The sequence below is a fragment of the Schistocerca nitens genome, chromosome 6, assembly GCF_023898315.1.
Source record: "Schistocerca nitens isolate TAMUIC-IGC-003100 chromosome 6, iqSchNite1.1, whole genome shotgun sequence".
Classification (NCBI taxonomy): domain Eukaryota; kingdom Metazoa; phylum Arthropoda; class Insecta; order Orthoptera; family Acrididae; genus Schistocerca; species Schistocerca nitens.
The window spans coordinates 588,451,071-588,474,692 of record NC_064619.1 but is presented as its reverse complement, the minus strand read 5'-3'; the positions used below and the strand labels follow the sequence as shown (position 1 = coordinate 588,474,692).

Genomic DNA, 23,622 nt, shown 5'->3' with positions numbered 1-23,622 from the left:
GTCTTTCGCTGGGGGCACCCTAGAGAATGAGGGATCGCATTTTCTGCCGCATAAATTATTGTTGTAGTGACCTGCTCAATCACACAACATCGATGGCACCACATGGCAGAGATTCAATGGTTACAACAGAGGTGAAGGATACCCAGTCTGCCTTGTTTAAAACCCATCTGGGTAGATGTCTGTGGGCATGACACTGGGGGAGTGACAGGAATATGGGGAATTGGTCACTACCGCACATATCGTCACACGCTCTCCAGTGGGTAGATGGGAGAACTCATGGGCTGCAAATTGATAAATCAATGGCTGAGTAACTACCATGAGCCACAATAAAATGTATGATGGCACCAGTATTAAGAGGCAGAGGTCGAGTTGGAACAGTAAATTTTCGACATCTCTGTCACGTCCAGTAACCATGGTGCTACCCCACAAGGGGGCTATGGGCACTAAAATCTCCCAAAAGTAGGAAAGGTTTAGGGAGTTGATCAATCAGTGCAGCCAATACATTCAGGAGTATCGCACCATCTGGAGGGAGATATACATTGCAGACAATTATTTCCAGCACCATCCGTATCCTGACAGCCACAGCTTCAAGAGGAGTTTGAAGGGACACAGTTTCACTACATACCGAGTCCAGGACATAAACGCAAACTCTACCCGACACACTATTATATTTGATACGGTTCTTGTAATATCCCCTGTAGTCACGACGGGCAGGGATCCACATTGCTGGGAACCAGATTTCCTGGAGGACAATACAGAAAGCAGGCGTAAAGCTTAACAGTTGCACGATTGTGAGACTAGGAAGGCATGAGTCCTCAGCAGACGCCAGAATCTTCACCTCATTCTCGGACGCAGAGCTTATAGGTAGAGGTGGTGTGGGTGCCACCGCAATTCCGTTGGTCTTGGGGATCTTCTTTCTGGATTTCTCTCGCTGATCCTTGGGTTTCTCTGGCTGGGAGGGCTTCAATAATTCAGTCTTCGAAACTGTGCTTGTGAAGCCCTATGACTAGCTGCTTTTGCACACTTTAGCCACTGGCGGGTGTTATCTTTCCCACTAGCAGAAACCTGGGAAGGGAGTGACCTGAGGGACCCCTTCCTAGCGAGAGGAGCCGAAGAAGAATTATGCTTCTACAGCTGAGAAATGGAACTGGTGTCTTCAATTATTGGGGGGGGGGGGGGGACAGTGGTCCGAAAGTAGGTGGTGCGGGAGCAACAGGGAGGGAAGTGTCCCCACCATCAAGGGGGCAGGTGTAGTCTTCCAGCTCTGAGAGCCAACTGGGACTCTTGGAACTGATGGGGCTACAACAGTTCTTGTAGAGGCAGTGTAAGAGGAGATCATAGCCACAGGATTTCCTCTTGGCCTCAGTGTAGATCAGTCGGTCCAGGGTCTTGTATTCCATGATTTTCCTTTCTCACTGTAAAATCCTGCAGTCTGGCAAGCAAGGGGAATGATGCTCTCCACAGTTGACACGTTTAGGAGACGGGGCACATGCAGTATTGGGATGGGATGGATGTCCACAATCTCGACATGTGATACTGGAAGTGCAGCGGGAAGAAATATGGCCAAACTTCTAGCACTTAAAGCACCACATTGGGGGAGGGATATATGGCTTGATATCACAGCAGTAGACCATCACCTTGACCTTCTCAGCAAGGGGGGGAGGGGAGGGGGGGAGAGTGAGTGGAAATAACTAGTAGTGGTACAAGGTACCCTCCGCCATGCATTGTAGAGGTTTATGGAGTATGCATTCAGATGTAGCTGCAGTGGAAAGATAAGTGAATTCACTCTGCCCACTGCTTGAGGGAATGAAATATAAGCTGTTACACTCAGATGCAGAGGCTCGAGCACAATGCGGATGTTCAGCGACAGCATCTATGTCAGGGTAGACAACACTATTCAGGGAGACACCAGTTACAACTGTGGGGGACTAGCATTCATAGAGGTGTCCACTTACAGTAACATTCCGTTCCCAGCTTTCTTGTTTCTGTGGGTTTTTTTAGGTGGTGGATCTAGGCACGGAGCCATTTAAAGGCAATGACGTGCTATATCGATGGATGGCGCCTGTCTGATCTCTAGTAGCCACAGTGATTTTCGAAGCCCACCAAGATACTATCTTTCAAAAAAGGAATCCTGAGGATTAGGGGATCGCTAAGTCTGCTGCCAACAGAATGGCTGAGGTTGTGCTCTGGGCAGCTGCATTGATACCTTCATGTGGTGGTGTGCTTAAGGCAATGGAAGAGGCAAAGGCATTCTGGTAAGCATTGTTGAGAGCCCATCTGGCAGGATGCCCAGGCGAGTGATGCTGTGGAAGGGACAGGTCAATCAGAAAATGATAATGTCACACATAACATACTGGACTCTCGAATGGTGGGAAAGAGGACCCAGGCTGCAAACAGAAATTAGGTACACACGGCACACTGAAGCAAGTGTGGCGACAACGATATTCAAGAGATCAGTGATCGTTGTTTCACCCCACAAAGGGTTCTGAGCATTCAAGTCACTCAAAATGAGGATGGGTGAGGGGAGCTGATAAATCAGTGCAGACAATGCACACTGAGACACTTCACCGTCACGAGGAAGATACACATTACAGATGGTAAAATCTAGAGAGGAGAAACAGTCCCAGCCCCCCAAAGCCATATCTAGTGGCAAATGTTCACTGTAGAGTGTCCAGAATGTATATGTAAATCTATCCAACTATCGTAATCAGCTGAATCCTCAAAATCTTAAAATAGTTGTGGAGAGTAGGTTTCCAATGTTGGGAACCAACTTCCTGGAAGACAATGCAGAAAGCAGGAGAAACATATAAGGGATGTTGCAACTCAGCCAGGTGGTGGAAAAACCACAACAGTTCCACTGCACTGAAAGATCACACTATCGGTATCCTGTGGGGATGCAAAGGGACCAAGGAGGCAGGTAATCCCCCAGATTTGCCTGCTGCCACCAGTCATGAGGATATGGCATCAATACTCACTGATTCTGAAGCAGGTTGTGTGGGATGATCCAGTGCCATAGGAGCCATCAGAAACTCCATCTCCAGTACAGAGCCTAAGCATGATGGCTATGGTGGCACTGGAACTCCAGAACCACATCCGTTTTGGAGATCTTATTTTTGTCCCTCTTCTCATCAAATGGTTTCAGTGTCCATGAGGGCTTGTCTGCCCGTTTCAGGAGCACAGGAGAAACGCGAAGCCCTACAACCAGCAACCTGTGGCTTCTTCAGTTGCACATCAGCAGAATCCTGGAAAAGGAGCATCCCACAGGATCATTTCCTGTTGATGGAGTTGGGAGGGGATGGTGATTTGTGTGTGTGTGTGTGGGGGGGGGGGGGGGAGAGACAGTAAGAGGAGGGCCCCAACTGTGAGGGTAGTGGGTGTAGTCTAGTGGCTCTGACATGAAATGCACCAAGGGTGAAGATACTATTGCCAGAGAGAATGGCATCATCATATCCATAGCAAAACATATCATACATGCAAGATGCAAATGATCACATTTCTTCTTGGTGTCCTGTTAAGTTAGTCAGTCAAGAGTCTTGTGTTCTTCGATTTTCTTCTCTCTTTCGAAGACAGTGTAGGTCCGTGAGGACAAAATGATGTTTCACGCAATTGAGACAGACAGGGGGAGAGGCACACTGAGCTTTTTATGCAACTGATATCCACAATCCCAACAAATGTGTCTGGCATTACAACACTAAAGGTTGTGATCGAATCTCATGTATTTCAAGCACTACATGGAAGGAAGGACATACAGTTTCACATAGTTCCAATTCACCATCATGTTGACCTTTTCCCATAATGAGTTACCTCCAAAGACCAAGATGAAACCCAGTATCCATCCTACAGTCTTTTGGTCCTAATTGGGCATGACAAAACAAACAAATACACTCCACCACTCCAAAATGGCATGTAACTTATCAATAGTCTGTAAAAGGATGTCGGGCTGGAAGGTGTCCCCCCCCAGGCAGAAATCCAATCTCTTTTATTAAATTAATGCTTTTCAAAAACCTTAAATGCAAGCCGCAGCTCACACATCATCTGCTAAAATATCCGGCAAAGTGGGCGGCAGCCTGACCCTGAGACATAAGTGGCTAAAATAGGGGCAGAGGATCAGGAAATGTCTGACCATTAATGGCTGGCTACAGAAAGAACAGCTGGGTGCAGGGTCGCCATTCAACAAGTGGCGGTGACTAAAGCAGCAGTGCCCTATTTGCAACCGAGCTAACATTACTTCCTCACAGCGAGATGGCTGGGAGGAAGTTGACCAGGCTGTTGGGACAGGTTTGACTGCTCTGAGTTTGTTCCCATGAAGGGAGCACCAATGGTCATGCCAAAGTGACATAATACGCCGATGTATCTTGCGAGGGAACAGAGTAAGAGGCGGGCCGACCGAGATGGACAGTGGCCTTGGCTGCAGCATCAGCAGCGTCATTCCCAGGATAACTAATATGGCCAGGAACCCATATGAACATCACTTGGGCTCCCCCATCTGGGAACAAATGAAGATGATACAATGTAGAATATGAAGTGTGTCAGTTACATGAATAACACACAGGTTATCGCAGATGAGCAGCACCCACAATTGAGCAGGGATGTTATTTTGACCATAACTGAACCACCTTTCAAACTGTCTGCTACTTCCCCAAACCTATCCTCTCGGTGTTCAACAAAACTGATATCTTTGTGGCCATATAGGAATCCCTGTCAGTCCTAGAGCAAATTAAGTATTGTGGGGAGTATTTCTCTCCTTGACTCTTAGCTCTATGTCCCTCCCACGGACTGCCAAGGAAGGAAACATTTTATGTTCATATGTCTCCGCATTATAAGAATCTTTTCCTACAGAAGAGACTGCTGGGGCCCTGCAGCCACCAGCAGAAGAAGAAAGTTTATGCTGTCTCATTTGTGAGTCATACGCCTTGGAGCCACCACTTCCTAAAGCGGGCTCTCCCCATGGGCACCATCACCCACAGCGATGGCAACAAGTTTCCGTGCCCCAGCCATGACGGACATATGTAGGGAGTTTCCAGCTCAGGCACAAACAGTGCAATCCCTGTGTGGTCAGGGGGCTACCACCATGCAGGTACTTAATGATCCCCACCCCACCCCTCCCACACAAAGGGACGGCTAGCATGTTGGGTTTAGGGAGTGTTAGTTTTGCTAGAAAAGAAGAGTAAGAAAGGTGGAAAGATAGAAAAGCACAAAAGGTGGAAATTACACCACACTAGGTGACCTTCCCTGCACAATCCACACTTCTGTAAACATTGGAAGATGAATGGTATGTCAAACCCAACAATGGGGAATAAGTTTTGAGGTACAAAAGTTGTACAAAGTGCTGGAAGAGAAAAAAAAGTGTCCAAAATAACAGTCCAAATCCAAGTATGGTCAGCACCAAGAAGACCATCCAGTGGAAAGGCAGAGGGGAAAATAAACAGTAGAATGAGGGACTTGCAGCATGTAAAGGGAAGTAGTGCTACTAGGATCAGAGCTCTGTCAGCCAAGCATTGTACTCACAAAGGAAATGTAAGCACTTGACTAAGGGGTACTGAATGATGCTTTTGATTTTTTCTCATTTGTGCTCTACATCTTCATCCTCAGCAGTGAATATATGAAGCTGACTGTTCAGATACTAACAATCTGTATCCTGTCACTCTCGCTGAGCAAAAATATTCTCCTACTTTTCTCAACATTCCTTGTGGCACCCATAGTAATTGATGCTACCACTGCTTTATGATCACTGATACCCTCTCCTCTGAATTAAGCAATTAAGAATGTTCAGGTCTGTTTGGTGCTAGAAGGTCTAAGATGTTACCTTCGTCACTTTGTTCTGCTCAAAGTAACTTTCTGACAAGATATGTCGGAATAATGTCACAAGAATCACTATCTCTGCTACCATGACTCTGCTATTCTGTACCTGGCAAGTTGAAGTCATCCAGTATTACCTACTACAATAGTATGACCAGGTAACTTATTCACAAAATTCTGCAAGTTCTCTCTGAAGGTAGCCTGAGGTTTATCAACGACGCTCCTACATTTTGTCACCTGGGATTCATGAAGACAAAAAACAGAAGCAGACACAGGTATCACTGGAAAGGTCTCTAGCGATCCAGTAGTTACTGTGTCAGCCACCGTAAAGAGTACCAGCGATGGAAACACATGCCCCAATTACCTCCAGGGACATGTGATAGCAGCAATTCCCCGCGAGGCAGCAGCTATCCACCTATCAGTAATTTATCTCTTAGGGACATTCCCGTAACTGACAAACAGAAATCTAAATATAACAGTCTCCACTTACACATCTCAACTGCTACACTGTCACTAAAGCTGTGCCAACAGCTGAATCTCTCGAAATTGCAAGATATCTTGCAGAAGATATCATTTGGAAGCTCACGGAGCACCCCAAGTTATAACCTCCAATCATAGAAAAGTTTTCCTTTCGATACCAGTGTCACAGACAATTTGAGGTAGGAAATACACCTATAACCTGCCACCCACAGACAAATGGCCTCACTGACTGCTTTAATAAGAAGTTGACAGATATGCTCTCGATGTACATGGATATCAAACAGAGGCTGGGACATAATACTGCCTGTTGTGCAATTGACATATAGTACAGTGAAGCAAGAAACTAAAGGCTTCACATTGTTCTTTCCACTCCACAGTTGTGATGGCAAAATATCAATGGATACACTGTTTTCATTTCAGTCACACAATGCTCCTGATGACTGCATGAAACACTTGATTATAGGACCACAGAAGCAAGACAGCTGGCTTGCATATGCACTCTGGATGCCCAATGCCCAGGAGAAGGACTGAGAGTGCTATAATACCAAGCACGGACCAGTGAGATTCAGTCCAGGAGACTTAGCATGGATTCTTACACCTGTACGGAAAGTAAGACAATCTGAGAATTTGCTAAAGTGCTACCTTGGGCCATACTGTATCCTTCAACACTTACTGGACATCACATATGTTGAGAATTATGACCCTTCTTCAAGACGACTAAAGTGCAGAGACATTGCCGGCATTCTCTGTATGGGTCCTTACTACAGTTCTGAGGCGCTGACAATGAGGGCTTCTTATTCAAGGAAACTAAAAACTCACTTTATTACCATAAATTTTCGAAGGGAGGTGGCTACCATCGATGCTCGTCACAGTGAAGAGGATATGACAACACTATCACAGTGTGAAGATCCATCAGTGCTGGCCTAAAGGGGACAAGATCTAGAACCAGACTGCTGTAGTCAACTCCAATGAGAAATTAAAACTGCAGATCATGATTTCTTCAGGAGGGGGTGCAATGCCTCGAGCTGAGCTGTATGCAGGGTCCTTCCATGTCAAGTTTAGAAGATGATCCCAGCTCGACCATCTTCAATTTTGATGAAATTTGTACAGGATGTACCTGAGAGAGTTTCAGGCTCACCTGTAACTTGGTTGAAGTGCTAGAGCCATTTTTGTGAAGACTATTTTTACAGAGACCGAAAAGTTGTGAAGAAATCGTCACGTTTGGCATTCCACTGTTCCTAATGTAAAAGAGCTAGACTCTTGCTTCTGGGTACAGTGGTACAACTTTGTGTGCTCTAAACACAAATGTTGCAAGTAGAGTTGAGAAAGCAAGTAGAGTTGAGAAGTTGGCATAATCTCAGTTCAAAGTGGGCAACAAATCATGTCACGAGAAATTTGCCCCATAGTTTAACGAGGCATAAGTAGTGGAGAAAGTGCATTATGGACCTGGTCTTTTGCCAAACTACTGTTTGTCTGGGTGTTTAGTATATCACAAATTTTGGCCTGGCTTGTGTGTTTAATTACTGTGCTACCATCCTGTAAATTTGCTAAAAAACATGTATCAAAATATACCCGTGTTCAAAGTCATGTATCTCAAAACCTACGACATTACATTCATTAACACCATTCAACAGAGCACATTTCATTCTATTAGAAATAGTTATTTTCATTTTGATGTCTCTTTGGGTTAGGTGCTAAAAATTCGCCTAAACTATTGACTTTTTTTGGTAATTCCGAAAATCCTTGCGTTGGGCCATGGTGGCTATGCCACTACCAATCTCAAGACTGGTAACCCCATCATGCAAGTTTCTTTACTGCAGATTCCCAAGCCCGAAAGTGGGTGTCTAGCAGGCTCCCAAGCCAGAATGCAAATATCTAGCAGGTTCCCAAGCCTTTTTTGGGTCTCTCTGTGGTTCCCAAGCCGTAATACAGAATTCTTCAATTGTTAATTGTTTTAAATTTTTTGCTGATGTCCAAAACTATTGCTTCCGGCAAACTGCACTGCCGCCCCATCATTGAAGCAGCTGGAACTGCTATGACTGCAATTATCTGTTGTTCTGGGATCCAGCATGTGTCTCTTCTAGTAGGCCAATGAAATGATTGAGCAGCTCCATGAGGATACATGAAATTAATCAAGGCATCTTTTTCTTCACATGAAACTTCACAGATATTTCCTATCCACCATTTTCCATCATAAACGCAAGCAACATACTGGCCAGACTGTAGTTCATTAATGGCAACATGTTTAGTAGCAATTTTAGCATGTCAGTTAACATTTGCTGTAAAGGACAATGTATCATTTGATACTCGTTTTTCATCAACTGGCACAAAATGGTGATGGTCTCTTGTACCAGACATTGTACATTCATCTTCAAAACGTTTCTCTTGATCAAACAGATTGGTTGGTGTTAAAATTTGGTTGCCAATTGGGCATTGAAGGCTAGCTCTTGCTGCTAGAAGCTTAACTGTGCCCCCAATTCCGTCACATGGTGATTTACCATGGCTTGTTCCGAAAAACTTCCATTCTGCAGAAATGCCAAAATCTTTTTGATGATGGTAAAGATTTAGGAAGCTCTTAAAATTTTTGTACTGTTCTGCAGGACCATCGCTAAAATAATGAATATGCTTAATTTCTTTAAAAATGCACTTGATCAAGTACATTAAAAACACATGCACTGCAACTGAATCATGTTGGAGGCAATCACTGATTATGCAGTAACTGACACTCTTTAGGTCTTCGTTACCTTTGTAGTAAATTACAAATGGATGTATTGTAGCTTGATTATTTTCCCAGTGGGAATCCCTGCACTGCGACTTGGACGATAAAGGAGTAATTTTCTGCAAAATCCATTAATATAATCAATTCTCCTGGTTTGAGACCTTCTTTAGTGAACTGCAAATGCTTGCTCTGATGCTTTGCAATGTAGTGGTGAGTAGAAAGGGCCAACAGTTTTGTAACTAATAGTTCAATGAATTCTTCAACTGTCATTTCTCTGGTTTCAAGTGTATCTCTATCAGTGTGAGTCCATTGTTTGAACTGAATTGTACCCTCAAGATCAATATCTGCAAAAGCGCTTACCAAATATTCATTTAGAGCTTCTGTTCCTGGACATACTTCACAGCGATAGAGCATGCAATCCTTTGTTTCAAAATTACAGACAATTTTGCTCAGTAAAATATTGTATTCTTCTTTTATCGGGCTATGTGCCAACATTAGTTTCACATTTTGATGTATTGTGCCAACACAAACTGAATATGAACCAGCTGTGCCTACAGTCACACACCACTTTGGCCTTAATTCACAAAATTTGGAAAATCCAATATCGGGTCCATTTTTATTGCGGTACGCAACAAACATTTCTTTTAAGTTGCTTAGTAATAAGTATTTATGTTTTTTAACCTTTTCTCCATCTATCTGAACAGTAATACAGTCCTTTTTTTCCTGGGCAAATCCGACTAAACTCTTCATCATAAAAATGATGTATGACTCTTGCCCCCACATCCTGAGAAAGCTTTTTCCCCACATTTACCTTTGGGCTGTGCCAATATTCCCTGTTCAGCTTTTTACTTTCTAGCCTTCCTTACCATTCTTTCTGAAACACAAAATTCTTTCATAGTCTTTTTGATAGACCAGCTTTGGGGAACTAAGGTCAAAATTTGAATTTTCTCGCTATTATCTGATATATGTAATTTTTCTTTCAATTCTTGGATCAGCTCAATGTAATCTGAACAAGTCAATCATTGCTTGCTAGTGGATGGTTGCTCCACAATTCACTGGGATCAAGTCCTCCTACTTCTGCAATTTTCTTAATAATTGCACCTTCAACTTGATGTATTTGGCACTTTGCATATCCTTTTGTATCCCTTGCACCAATTCGTTGAAATTTTAATGGTGATATTCCAACAGATGTTAAGGTTGTATTCAAATTGTGACCAACATTAGTCTCATCATCTTCATTTGACTGATATGTAACGTCTATTTGTGAATATTTCAGTCAGCTGTTTCTATGTTGATAGAGTGCAAGCTTTTTCATGCAGTAAGGTTTTTCGTGCCAAATGGGTTGCAGCATGACCTTTGCAAAAATTCAAATCGTTTTAGGAGTAAAGCTTCATGATAGAAGCTTAGTTGAGTATTATCAGTATAGTGTAAACCACTCCGTCTAGTAAGTAATTCTTGTTGTTCTAAGGAAAGTTGTTTTACAGCTTTCAGTTCTTTTAAGGCACTGTATGTCACTAAATAGCATTGGGAATCAGTATTTCCAAATCTGTATACACTAACTTGATCTTGTTCTTCCATTTTAGCAACAACTTGATATGCTTCAGACACTAAACTCAAATTGTTGAGTCCTAAAGAAAGAAATGAAATAAAATTAATAAGCATTCAGCTTCCCAAAAATTATGTAGCAGTCTCTAGTACAGTTAAATGGTTAAATTTAGCAATGAACCTGTCACAAACAGGTTTAAAATCACCGAATAAACAGCAAAATGAATATTTAAGCAATGAAGACATAATCAACAAAATTCCAAATTTTAGGTGACATTTTTGCACCTTACCCAAAGAGGCACCAAAATGAAAATAAGTTTTTCTAAAAGAATGTTGAATGGTGTTAATGAATGTAAGGTGGTAGGTGTCCATTTTGAGATACATGACTTTGAACACGGGTATATTTTGATACATTCATGTTTTATAGCAAATTTACAGGATGGTAGCACAGTAATTAAATACACAAGTCAGGCCAAAATTTGTGATATGTGATATACTAAACACACAGACAGACATGATTTGTTGCCCACTTTGAACTGAGATAATGTCAAATGCATTGCTTTCTGAACTCTACTTGCAACATTGAGCACACAAAAGTTGTACCACTATACCCAGAAGCAAGAGCAAGAACTCTTTTACATTACAGTGGAATGCAAAACTTGACAACTTTTCGGTCTCTGTAAAACTGGTCTTCACGAAAATGGCTCTACCACCTCAACCAAGAGCCTGAAACTTTGCATACGTTCATGTACGGCCCTCAGGTCGTGTACAAATTTCATCAAAATTGAAGATGGTCGAGCTGGGAGCCCTAGGACACGTGGAATGACCCTGCAGTGTAGTGTAGCAGTTAGCATTGCTGGTTGGAGTGCTGTGGCTCACCCGTTCAAACCTAACAACCAGCAATTATTTGTTATTTAGTATTTTTTCCTGGGAAGTTCTCAAAGTATCCGACATTTGTCATGTTTGAATATCTTGGGATATTCTATGCTTGCCTAAATAAAACCCCATTCTGCCCAAGAGTTCTTTTCTATTCTGCCTCAACGTCAGTGTTCATAATAAATGTGCTTTCAGTGCAAAGTCCTGATTTGGATTTGGGCTTGATTGAGGAATAATAAATTAATACTATACTATAGGATGAAAGCAAGAGGAAACTACAGCTGTAATTTTTCCCGAGGGCATGCAGATTCACTGTATGGTTAAATGATGATGGTGTCCTCTTGGGTAAAATATTCCGGAGGTAAAATAGTCCATCTCCGGGCGGGGACTACTCAAGAGGACGTCGTTATCAGGCAAAAGAAAACTGGCGTTCTACGGATCGGAGCGTGGAATGTCAGATCACTTTATCGAGCAGGTATGCTAGAAAATTTAAAAAGGGAAATGGATACATTAAAGTTAGATACAAGGGGAATTAGTGAAGTTCAGTGGCAGGAGGAACAAGACTTTTGGTCAGGTGAATACAGGGTTATAAATACAAAATCAAATAGGGGTAATGCAGGAGTAGGTTTAATAATGATTAAAAAAGTAGGAGTGCGGGTAACCTATTACGAAGAGCATAGTGAACGCATTATTGTGGCCAAGATAGACACAAAGCCCATGCCTACTACAGTAGTACAAGTTTATATGCCAACTAGCTCTGCAGATGATGAAGAAATTGATGAAATGTATGACGAGATAAAAGAAATTATTCAGGTAGTGAAGGGAGACGAAAATTTAATAGTCATGGGCGACTGGAATTCGTCAGTAGGAAAAGGGAGAGAAGGAAACATAGTAGGTGAATATGGATTGGGGGCAAGAAATGAAAGAGGAAGCTGCCTGGTAGAATTTTGCACAGAGCATAACTTAATCATAGCTAACACTTGGTTCAAGAATCATAAAAGAAGGTTGTATACATGGAAGAATCCCGGAGATACTAAAGGGTATCAGATAGATTACATAATGGTAACACAGAGATTTAGAAACCAGGTTTTAAATTGCAAGACATTTCCAGGGGCAGATATGGACTCTGACCACAATCTATTGGTTATGAACTGTAGATTAAAACTGAAGAAACTGCAAAAAGGTGGGAATTTAAGGAGATGGGACCTGGATAAACTGACTGAACTAGAGGTTGTACAGAGTTTCAGAGAGAGCATAACTGAACAATTAACAGCAATGGGGGAAAGAAGTACAGTAGAAGAAGAATGGGTAGCTCTGAGCGATGAAGTAGTGAAGGCAGCAGAGGATCAAATAGGTAAAAAGAAGAGGGCTAGTAGAAATCCTTGGGTAACAGAAGAAATATTGAATTTAATTCACGAAAGGAGAAAATATAAAAATGCAGTAAATGAAGCAGGCAAAAAGGAATACAAACGTCTCAAAAATGAGATCGACAGGAAGTGCAAAATGGCTAAGCAGGGATGGCTAGAGGACAAATGTAAGGATGTAGAGGCGTATCTCACTAGGGGTAAGATAGATACTGCCTACAGGAAAATTAACGAGACCCTTGGAGAAAAGAGAGCTCAGATGGAAACCCAGTTCTAACCAAAGAAGAGAAAGCAGAAAGGTGGAAGGAGTAAATAGAGGGTCTATACAAGGGCGATGTACCTGAGGACAATGTTATGCAAATGGAAGAGAATGTAGATGAAGATGAAATGGGAGATACGATACTGCGTGAAGAGTTTGACAGAGCACTGAAAGACCTGAGCCGAAACAAGGCCCTGGGAGTAGACAACTTTCCATTAGAACTACTGACAGCCTTGGGAGAGCCAGTCCTCACAAAACTCTAGCATCTGGTGAGCAAGATGTATGAGACAGGCGAAATACCCTCAGACTTCAAGAAGAATATAATAATTCCAATCCCAAAGAAAGCAGGTGTTGACTGTTGTGAAAATTACCGAACTATCAGTTTAATAAGTCACAGCTGCAAAATACTAATGCGAATTCTTTACAGACGAATGGAAAAACTGGTAGAAGCGGACCTCAGGGAAGATCAGTTTGGATTCCGTAGAAATATTGGAACACGTGGGGCAATACTGACCTTACGACTTATCTTAGAAGAAAGATTAAGGAAAGGTAAACCTACGTTTCTACCATTTGTAGACTTAGAGAAATGCTTTTGACAATGTGGACTGGAATATTCTCTTTCAAATTCTAAAAGTGGCAGGGGTAAAATAGAGGGAGCGAAAGGCTATTTACAATTTGTACAGAAAGCAGATGGCAGTTATAAGAGTCGAGGGGTATGAAAGGGAATCAGTGGTTGGGAAGGGAGTGAGACAGGGTTGTAGCCTCTCCCCAATGTTATTCAATCTGTATATTGAGCAAGCAGTAAAGGAAACAAAAGAAAAATTCGGAGTAGGTATTAAAATCCATGGAGAAGAAATAAAAACATTTTGAGGTTCGCCGATGACATTGTAATTCTGTCAGAGACAGCAAAGGACTTGGAAGAGCAGCTGAACGGAATGGACAGTGTCTTGAAAGGAGGATATAAGATGAACATCAACAAAAGCAAAACAAGGATAATGGAATGTAGTCGAATTACGTCGGGTGATGCTGAGGCAATTAGATTAGGAAATGAGACACTTAAAGTAGTAAAGGAGGTTTGCTATTTGGGGAGCAAAATAACTGATGATGGTCGAAGTAGAGAGTATATAAAATGTAGACTGGCAATGACAAGGAAAGTTTTCCTGAAGAAGAGAAATTTGTTAACATCGAGTATAGATTTAAGTGTCAGGAAGTCGTTTCTGAAAGTATTTGTATGGAGTGTAGCCATGTATGGAAGTAAAACATGGACGATAAATAGTTTGGACACGAAGAGAATAGAAGCTTTTGAAATATGGTGCTACAGAAAAATGCTGAAGATTAGGTGGGTAGATCACATAACTAATGAGGAGGTATTGAATAGAATTGGGGAGAAGAGGGGTTTGTAGCACAACTTGACTAGAAGAAGGGATCAGTTGGTAGGACATGTTCTGAGGCATCAAGGGATCACCAATTTAGTACTGGAGGGCAGCGTGGAGGGTAAAAATCGTAGAGGGAGACCAAGAGATGAATACACTAAGCAGATTCAGAAGGATGTAGGTTGCAGTAGGTACTGGGAGATGAAGAAGCTTGCACACGATAGAGTAGCATGGAGAGCTGCATCAAACCAGTCTCAGGACTGAAGACAACAACAACTACAACAACAACAACAACAACTATAGGATAGTCATTTTACTGTATTGCTTTTAATTAGAAGTGTACATGGGTCATTCCATGACAAGTGGTCTAATGGTACCCATCTTTCATTTTTAAATTCTGTTTAAATATAGTATGCAGAAGTTTATCTATGTTATACGCAATTTCACAAATTATTAGCCCTCAATATACAATAGTTGGTGTTTAAAAGGCTCTTATGTCAAAGCTTGACACTTGGTATGCTATAACTGGAACACTTTAGTTTAGGTCTGTTCTGTGCATCTACGTTACATATGCTCCAACAGCCAGTAGTGTTTTGAATGCTCTGATCTGAATGCTGCATCCAATGCAAGCATTAAACATGACAGTAGCAAGTTATTTAGTAAATTTTTATTTCTTTTGATGCCAGTTATCGGTGCTAATGGTGGTGGTAAGTAATAGATTCTGTATAAGCAAGCGAGAGACATAATTTGCAGGATACACACTTTCGTCAAGATCAAAGTATGTCTATGCGCACAATACAACTGTCACTTGAAATGGGCAACAATGTAATCCTCATCTGCATCTCTATCTGCGCGAACCACCATCATTCGTGAATTGGACTACAGTTCAGTGGTTTGGATGGTGTGATATGATATTCACGCACAAAGAGCCCTTAAAGATGTCAACAAACTTCATTTCCTGTAGTAACTGCCTGGAAAACTGCTTCTGATAATTTGAGGCAAAATTTGCTCCAGAAAATTTTCCTCGATATCTGGGTAATTTTGAACTTTCATACCTCTGACAGGCCACATAAATACAGTTCGTTTGGCACTAATTAAAAACAGCACATTTCTCTAAACAAGGCTGGATATTTTTGAATTAACTACCCACTGCACCATACTAAAACCAATTTCTTCAGCACAACTTTATAGCCACGTGAAAAGAGAACCTAAGTAGTACTATAACGGAAGTGTGTGAAAGTAAATTTTAGGTTAACATTGTTCTAACTCAAGAACATAGTAAGATTTTTGTTAATGTCTAGATCATTATATTTTCCCCTGAAATAAAGACCAATTCCTGTTCTCTACATTGATGCACTGAAAGAAAGCCTACTGTACAGTCATATTTATTTAGAGACACAAGAAATCTGTCCAACAGCTATGTTAGTTCGCTTCGCAGAGAACGTGATTTTGGCTGCATGACCACCAGAAAAGGTCAGATAGATGAGGTGGTTGTTATAAAATTCTATGTGCGAGCAGTTCACATTACAAGGTTCTGTTTTGGTGCAGGTTTGAATTTGTGCTGCATTTTAATTTGAATGAAGCCAAAAGTTTGAAGTGCTGTCTAAGTGCACTTATGGCAATGTAGGAAATTCCAACTGCAGCATTAAGTGAAGCACAAACCTGAAAATAATACGCTAATTTTCTGCTGAACAAAATGTAGCTTTGTCAAGTCACTCTGACCTGCAGCTCAGAAACGAAACAACAATTTGTCATCATTCTGAGACCTTGCTGATCTAAAGAGAAAACAGGGTTTCTATAGAGGGCACACTGCAATACTATTTCTACAAAGAACCACCTCATTTGAAAATGGGCAGTGGATACTGCCCTTGAGTGGTGAAAGTGTCACATGGATATTTTCACTCTGTGTGTCCTCTGTCATCGATTTGCATTCATTATATTTAATAATTCAGAAGTAATCACAGAGAAACACAACTGTTTTGTTTATACAGAAACACTCAGTATTACATAGGCTCTACACATTGAGGCTACTTCGAAAAAATAGTCATTTAAAAAACAATTATTATACAATTATGAAAATGTGACCGTTTACTTTGTTTCTTTTGGTCAGTTTTAACAGAAAGCCTCTAAAAGGCAAGGAAATGAATTTAGAGACTTTTTCCGACTTCAACCAGTCAGAATCAGGATGAAGACATTTTAAGCATCATATTTTCTTATACTGATCATGAAATTACAGATTTCACATCCTCTGCCTGCTGACACGGACCTGAGGTAAGAAGTTAACTGTTAGTGCAAGATTCTAGTGACACCTGCTGGAGGTCTTTCACCTGATTATCTGGGTCATTCCATGGTAACTCACGTTACTAAGTGATGTTTATATTATATAAGTTTTGGACAATTAACAGAAGGACATGTCACTATTACATATTTTTAAACCTCAAAACATATTTTATACAGAACGCTCTATAAACCAATATCACAGTAATTGTTACATTACTATATTTATAAAACCAAATCTTATAATTATTCTTGGTAACCCATGTTACATTTCCAGGAAATGGCTTTTGCATATGATAAAGAAAATACAAAAGTCTGCTCTGTTTTATGCAAACATTTCTTGTAAGTTTTACACACAATACCAGAAGATCTTATAAGAATTTTAACAAAGTTCCAAACATTTAATCCTTAATAAAATAAATATTAAACCATAATGAACACACAACTCACATTACAACATGCGGTAACTCATGTTACACTGTCACAGATCACAGTCAAACTTGAAAAAACCATGGGAATTTACACCACTTGGAGGGTTCACTTTTCCGACAATCTTGTCTTTAGTGTAGTATATCTCATCTTTAATTTCAGGCCACTTCTAAAACTTCCCATCTTTCATCATAACATCAACTTTAAACTGTCCATTTTCAATTTTAGTAACATTACCAGGAAAATATGAATTGTCATATTTTGCCACCACCCAGTCATCTACTTGTATATTTGGTGATTTTTCTGTTCTGTTAGTGTTTTCCCCGCAGCTGATAAAGTGGTGTGTCCTACAACTTCTTATTATAGTGTTCCAAGTGACGAATTTTAGATATGTTCATGAAAAGCTTGCAGTTCTTGATTAAGGCCGAGAGATGTAGTTTTTGCTTCTTTGGCTAAAGTCTTCTTCACCCATAAGAAATGCTGTCACATTAGAAGAAGAATTCAACAATGCTTTTACAAAATCTGTTGCACTGTTTACAACACATTTCCTGCTTTTAACACGAGACCAAACTTGGCGTTTGACATCCCCACCAATTCCATCCACTGGCCCCTTCCCATGAAAAGTTGCAAAGTACTTCCATGTAATTCTTTTGGCATGACTCTTACCTAGAACTTTTATAGCCTCTGCAATATATCTGTTATTAAACTGGGAAGCAGGACCATCTGACCAAATTGTAACTTACCTAACATGTTTTGGTAGTTCTTCAAGGAGTCTATCAACATAGGGAATGGCAGTGTTTTTTATGTGATCCAGATTATCAGCTACCAACACATAGGGGTAAGAAGTACCTGACTGCCAAATCATGGCAGTAAAAATACCAATGTGCACTTTGAATTTCATCTTGACTTACACATGTAAAATTTTCAGAAAAATAGATTTGCATCATGGCAGTTAGCATCGTAGAAGGCAGTGATTCCTTATCACTCTGATAGTTCTTTGATTGTTCTCTTTTAAAGTAGCAGTGCTCTAAAAATTTAGGTCCCATGCTAAGAATATGATCAATAAGCTTCTGTAATGTACCTTCTTCCTCTACTTTCAAAATTCTGCCAAGACACTCCTGCCACACATACCACTTTACGCCATCCTCTTGTACACCAGTACATAAATCAAGAAGTTTAGCTGCCAATAAATCTTTCAGGGCGTCTACGTGGACAAGGAAAAAAAATTCCCGGATTTTTCCCGGTTAAAAATACACTTTCTCCCGGGTGAAAATACACTTTTTCCGTGTTAAGTGACCGTATACTATTCCTTGGCACTGTAAAACTCATCAATCCTTTGATTGTTTATGGTTTTATATACCGACGTAGAATTTCCCGCCACTCTAGAAAACGAAACTCAAGGGGGCGGGGGGGGGGGGACGCTTGGAGGGGGGGGGGGGACGCTTTGAAACACCTTTGATGTGCAGCAATATGCAGCCTGCATATTTTCGTATTACATAGGTATAAATTAGAATTTCACCAAATACCGCATGTTACTTTTCAAAGCATAGAAAACGAGATTGCGATGCGCTTTTGTGAGCCACTTGTAACTCGTGTCACGTGATCTCATCAGCTGATGACAGCATAGGACACGTGATGTAGTCAGCCAATAGCAAGATCACTCTTAAGTAGCGCGAAAACACAAATAAGAAAAGTTAATGGTTTAAATTAATATACATAGCATTCACATATAATATTGGTCTCCAAGATTAATAAGCTGGAAGAGAAGCTAAGCTTCCACATATAATGTTGATCTTTTCTGCGCGATACACTTTAAAATACATCACACAGATGTGCCAGTAAAATTTTTAATAACGACGTAAATGTGTGATCTTCTGAGCTCGAAATTCTTCTAAATGGTCGTCCTCAAAGAATTGATTTTTAAATGAGAGTCAAAAGCTTTGTTATTTAAGAAATTCATCGTACATTCTTGCACATAGTTCATTTCGCGTAAAAGGAAATTTGCTTTTAATGTATGTAACCCTTTTCAAACCACCGTTCGCAATATTTTCCCGCTACCTGTTAGAAATAGGTTCGTTTCAGCAGTTGCAAGAGAGCGCCAGATAACAGTCGTCACCGCGCGATGTCGCAGGAAGGCCATATGTTCGTACGTGTAAAACATAAAAAGATCTTACATATTGTCATAAAAGAAACAGCTGGCCCGGTGACCGAGCGGTTCTAGGCGCTACAGTCTGGAGCCGCGCGACCGCTACGGTCGCAGGTTCGAATCCTGCCTCGGGCATGGATGTGTGTGATGCCCTTAGGTTAGTTAGGTTTAAGTAGTTCTAAGTTCTAGGGGACTGACGACCTCAGCAGTTAAGTCCCATAGTGCTCAGAGCCAACCATAAAAGAAACAAGACATCAAATGATACTTCAAGAGCATCGCAGTTTCGTGAACCATACTAAAATGCATAATTCGGCTTGAAGTGCACATTCCTATGTCCATATGCGGATGTAAATTTTCTTGGAGTACCAGTATTGTATTATCTCATGTTTGGTTCTTTACTATGGCATAATGTTATACGTGCACTTGAAATCAGCGAACAGTTGAAACCAGCCAAGAGTGGAAATTAAACAGTTCGTTTCAAATAAACTGACTACCTCAGCAGAAAAGATTAATAACAGCCAAATCTCTTTAGCAAACCGACAAAGATAATTTCATTGTTCTGCAAGGCGATTAATGCTTGACTGTCAGAAAGGTGCAAATAAAATTTGAAACTAATGACATATTTTGGCCATCCATAATTATGCGAACGTATTTTAATTCAGTTGATATACCCTGGTCACGAAAATCCGTTTTATCATTTAACGTGAGGGCAATAAACGAAGAGGAAACAACAAAATCACTGAACGTATAAACAGGTCACGTGGAGACGACCCACCTCCCCACCACAACTCAGACTGCTCTGTACATCAGGCCCGAATTTACTATATTTCTGAACCGGGGCAATATTAGGTAGTAACACTTCTGTAACAAGAAGCGGGAGAAGGTACTGCTCATACGCAACTCAACTACGCATGCACAAGAGCTCGCCCGCAACTGCTCAAAGGAATAATTTAAACAGTTGTCACGTCACGCTCATCGGGGGCAATTTGTTGTTAAGAAGCATTGCATGGTCTTCCAAAAGCCTTTGACACATTTTGCTGTTGGCAGGCGCTTGTATGAGCACTGAGTTTTATTGTCGTATACGGCGCATTTCCTTTGCAACTTAAGTTTTTTTTCCGTTCATGTTTCGTTGCTGCAGTGTTATTCTGCAGTAGCGGGGTACAGTAATATCCTTTGTTAAAGTATTGGTTCTTACCACTCAAAATCACAAAAATTTAACTGAAAACTAAAACAATGAAAAATTCCCAGAATTGTAACAATTCCCGGGTTTTTCCCGGTTTTCTCCCGGATGAAAAAACTCCCGGGTTTGTCCCGGATCTCCCGGTTGTCCCGGGTCGTATACACCCTGATCTTTACTGGCCAGTTACTTGTGTACTTAGGTATTTGAGGTACTATGCTATGAAGAGAGTTAATAGCATCGATGAAATTCTCGTGATATCTGCAGAGACATACGTTGTGTGGAAGTTTATAGGCAAGCATGACATGTTTGGGTCTTAATTCTGCGAATTTACTTTTACTAATCACTTTGCCATTTTCTTCACAAAACATTGCAGGGGTTCCTTTCAAAGGAAACATCAAGCGTCGTACTTTCAAATTACTCTTACCTTTCTCATCTTTTACAGTCACAACATCTATGAGTCCAGCAGCCTGTCTGCTAATGGCATCCCTTTCATAGAATTTGCTCACTGCACTTAGTATTTCATCACTTATTTTTTGTTTAGAGATTCCTTCTACATCTAAAGGTTCAACAAATGTATGATATAACCCTCCAGTAACACATTTTTGTTTTGTGGGTGATGCTGGAAGTACACGTTTCTCTTTCGATATGGCTTTTCCCAATGAAGACCTATTTTTATATGGTGGAGAGGCAGAACTACTTGGTCTAGCTGAAGATGCTTCCTTTCGCCCTGTACTTGGCAACTCTTTCTCTACCATTCCGTTTCCTGTCTGCAGCGATGCTTTCTTGTTCTCTTTTACTCAAACATTTTTCCTGTTCCTGCTTCTTTTTTCCATAGTTTCTTTGTGTTTGATTTTATACTCTTCATATCTGCCTTTATCTTTCAATTTCTGCCTCCTCCTCCTCTTTCTTCTTCTTCTTCTTCTTCCTCCCATCTCTTCAGATGCACTTAAAGGCATTATACAAAAATTGCAAATTGTTGTAAATAGCTATTCCCTACGGGATTTTATGTGGCCTATGGAGATAAATATACATTAAATATGTTGAAATATATTGTTAGTTGTGTTGTATGTAATTCAGAACCAATCTGACTGCTCAAAATTATAATTAATCCTACAAAAATTATGGTAACTCATGTTACATAAATAAGGGTAACTCACGTTACATAATTAAATATCCTATACCAGGAGAAGGCTTCCAGAAGGAAATTTATTTGAGACACCAAATTATCAGGTACACTTATGTGAAGGGCAACATGGCATACAAGTTTCTACACTTTAATGTATTTTGTGAAAATCATAAAAAATTGGCATTTGGTAACTCATGTTACACTCTTGGGTTAAGTTATATAATGTTTTTGTATTTATCATGCGTAAGTCGTTTGCTTCTAAAAATATACCAAAAAGAAGAAGTTATGCACTTTAAAGTGATATACAAACCATAAAAAATTATTACAAATTTCATGATTTTTTTCTTTCCTTGAAATTGATCAAATCTTCTGCATGTACAAACTCAACAATATAGTCTTCAAAACAATGGTTCCCACAAGTAAACAATAGGTTTTGGAGGGAAAAATCAATCTTGCAAACAAAATTCAATGCCCAACCTACATATGTAACAAGGGAAAATATTCCTACAGAAAAATTAATTTTTTGATAATGATTCCTCATTTACATGGAATGACCCATCTGCAATTGACAAGCACGAGGGAAATAATAACAGAAATAAACACACTAATGATCGCACAACCAAAGCAGAACATGGAGCAGACACTAGTTAGACAAGAATATGGATGTATTGCCACACTGCATCATGAAAACAGAACACAGAGGCTGCAGTGTATAATCACTAGCACGATTGATCTGGGGTATTTGTGCGATTCTGAACAACCATACAATGAGCAGCAGTTCTAGCAAGAAATTGAAGTAAACAAATGAAATTACTATCGTCTAAATATTGCTTATGTTGTTGGCAATTTCAGACCTGAAAATTTACCATTAAAATCTTCTCTTCTGCAAACTAACATATGAAATCTCTGACAATTTCATGAAAAAGTAAGCATAAACTATCTTTTGTCAATCATGTCACATTAATAATTCTTTATCATCTCACCAGGCTTATTTAATTTTTTTTCAAGTCCATGTCTAAAGTAGGATAATTTGGATGACTATAAATAGTTTATATTCACTCAAAAACAATTGAGGGCAGAAATGATGAAGATAATCACTGTTGTGCTGATGACTACAGCACAGCAAAGATCTAGAGTTGAGTTTAAAGATCACAGAGGAAAATTTGTCAGAAAATATCATTCTCCAGACTCCCACAATCTAAACGTGAATGATTTGTGATTTGTGTGTGTGTGTGTGTGTGTGTGTGTGTGAGAGAGAGAGAGAGAGAGAGAGAGAGAGAGACAGACGACAATGAGGTTTTTTTCATATGCTAACACATTGTCTCATTAGGCCTCCAACAACCATCACAATCATTCACTGTGAGTGACTGGCATCTACATAGCTCTACTCAATTAGCCTTGAGCATGTAATTTCAACTAAATTTGATTAAATGATACACTATGTGATCAAAAGTATCCCGACACCCCCAAGAACATACACTTTTCATATTAGGTGCATTGTGCTGCCACCTACTGACAGGTACTCCATATCAGCGACCTCAGTGGTCATTAGACATCGTGAGAGAGCAAAATGGGGCACTCCACGGAACTCACAGACTTCAAACGTAGTCAGGTGATTTGGTGTCACTTGTGTCATATATTATACGCAAGATTTCCACATTCCTAAACATCCCTAGGTCCACTGTTTCCGATGTGATAGTGAAGTGGAAACGTGAAGGGGCATGTACAGTACAAATGTGTACAGGCCGACCTTGTCTGTTGACTGACAGAGACCGCCGATAGTTGAAGAGGGTCGTAATGTGTAATAGGCAGACATCTATCCATGCCATCACACCAAATTGCATCAGGATCCACTGCAAGTACTACGGCAGTTAGACGGGAGGTGAGAAAACTTGGATTTCATGGTCGAGCGGCTGCTTATAAGCCACGCATCAAGCCAGTAAATGCCAAACGACACCTCGCTTAGTTTAAGGAGCAAATCACGGTACCAATGTGGCGACCCAATGGCAGGCTATGGGTATGGCAAATGCCCGGTGAACATCATTTGCC

General features: G+C 40.6%; 1 protein-coding gene across 4 annotated transcripts in view; it reads right to left on the bottom strand.

Annotated features, from left to right (window-relative positions):
- The window catches only part of LOC126262602 (uncharacterized), a 132,937-nt gene that overhangs the window by 98,409 nt on the left and 10,906 nt on the right, over positions 1 to 23,622 (bottom strand). Inside the window, exon 2 of one of the 4 annotated variants that reach the window (XM_049959350.1) lies at positions 2,976 to 3,242. The exons of 2 other annotated variants lie outside the window; for them this stretch is intronic. Coding sequence is in view for 1 of the 2 variants with exons in the window: in XM_049959348.1 (XP_049815305.1) it covers positions 17,143 to 17,144 (2 nt within the window). In the remaining variant the exon portion in view is untranslated. Of the gene's footprint in view, positions 1 to 2,975; positions 3,243 to 17,142; positions 18,505 to 23,622 lie in introns of those variants that run through there. One more of the 4 variants, XM_049959348.1, reaches the window with a different exon arrangement.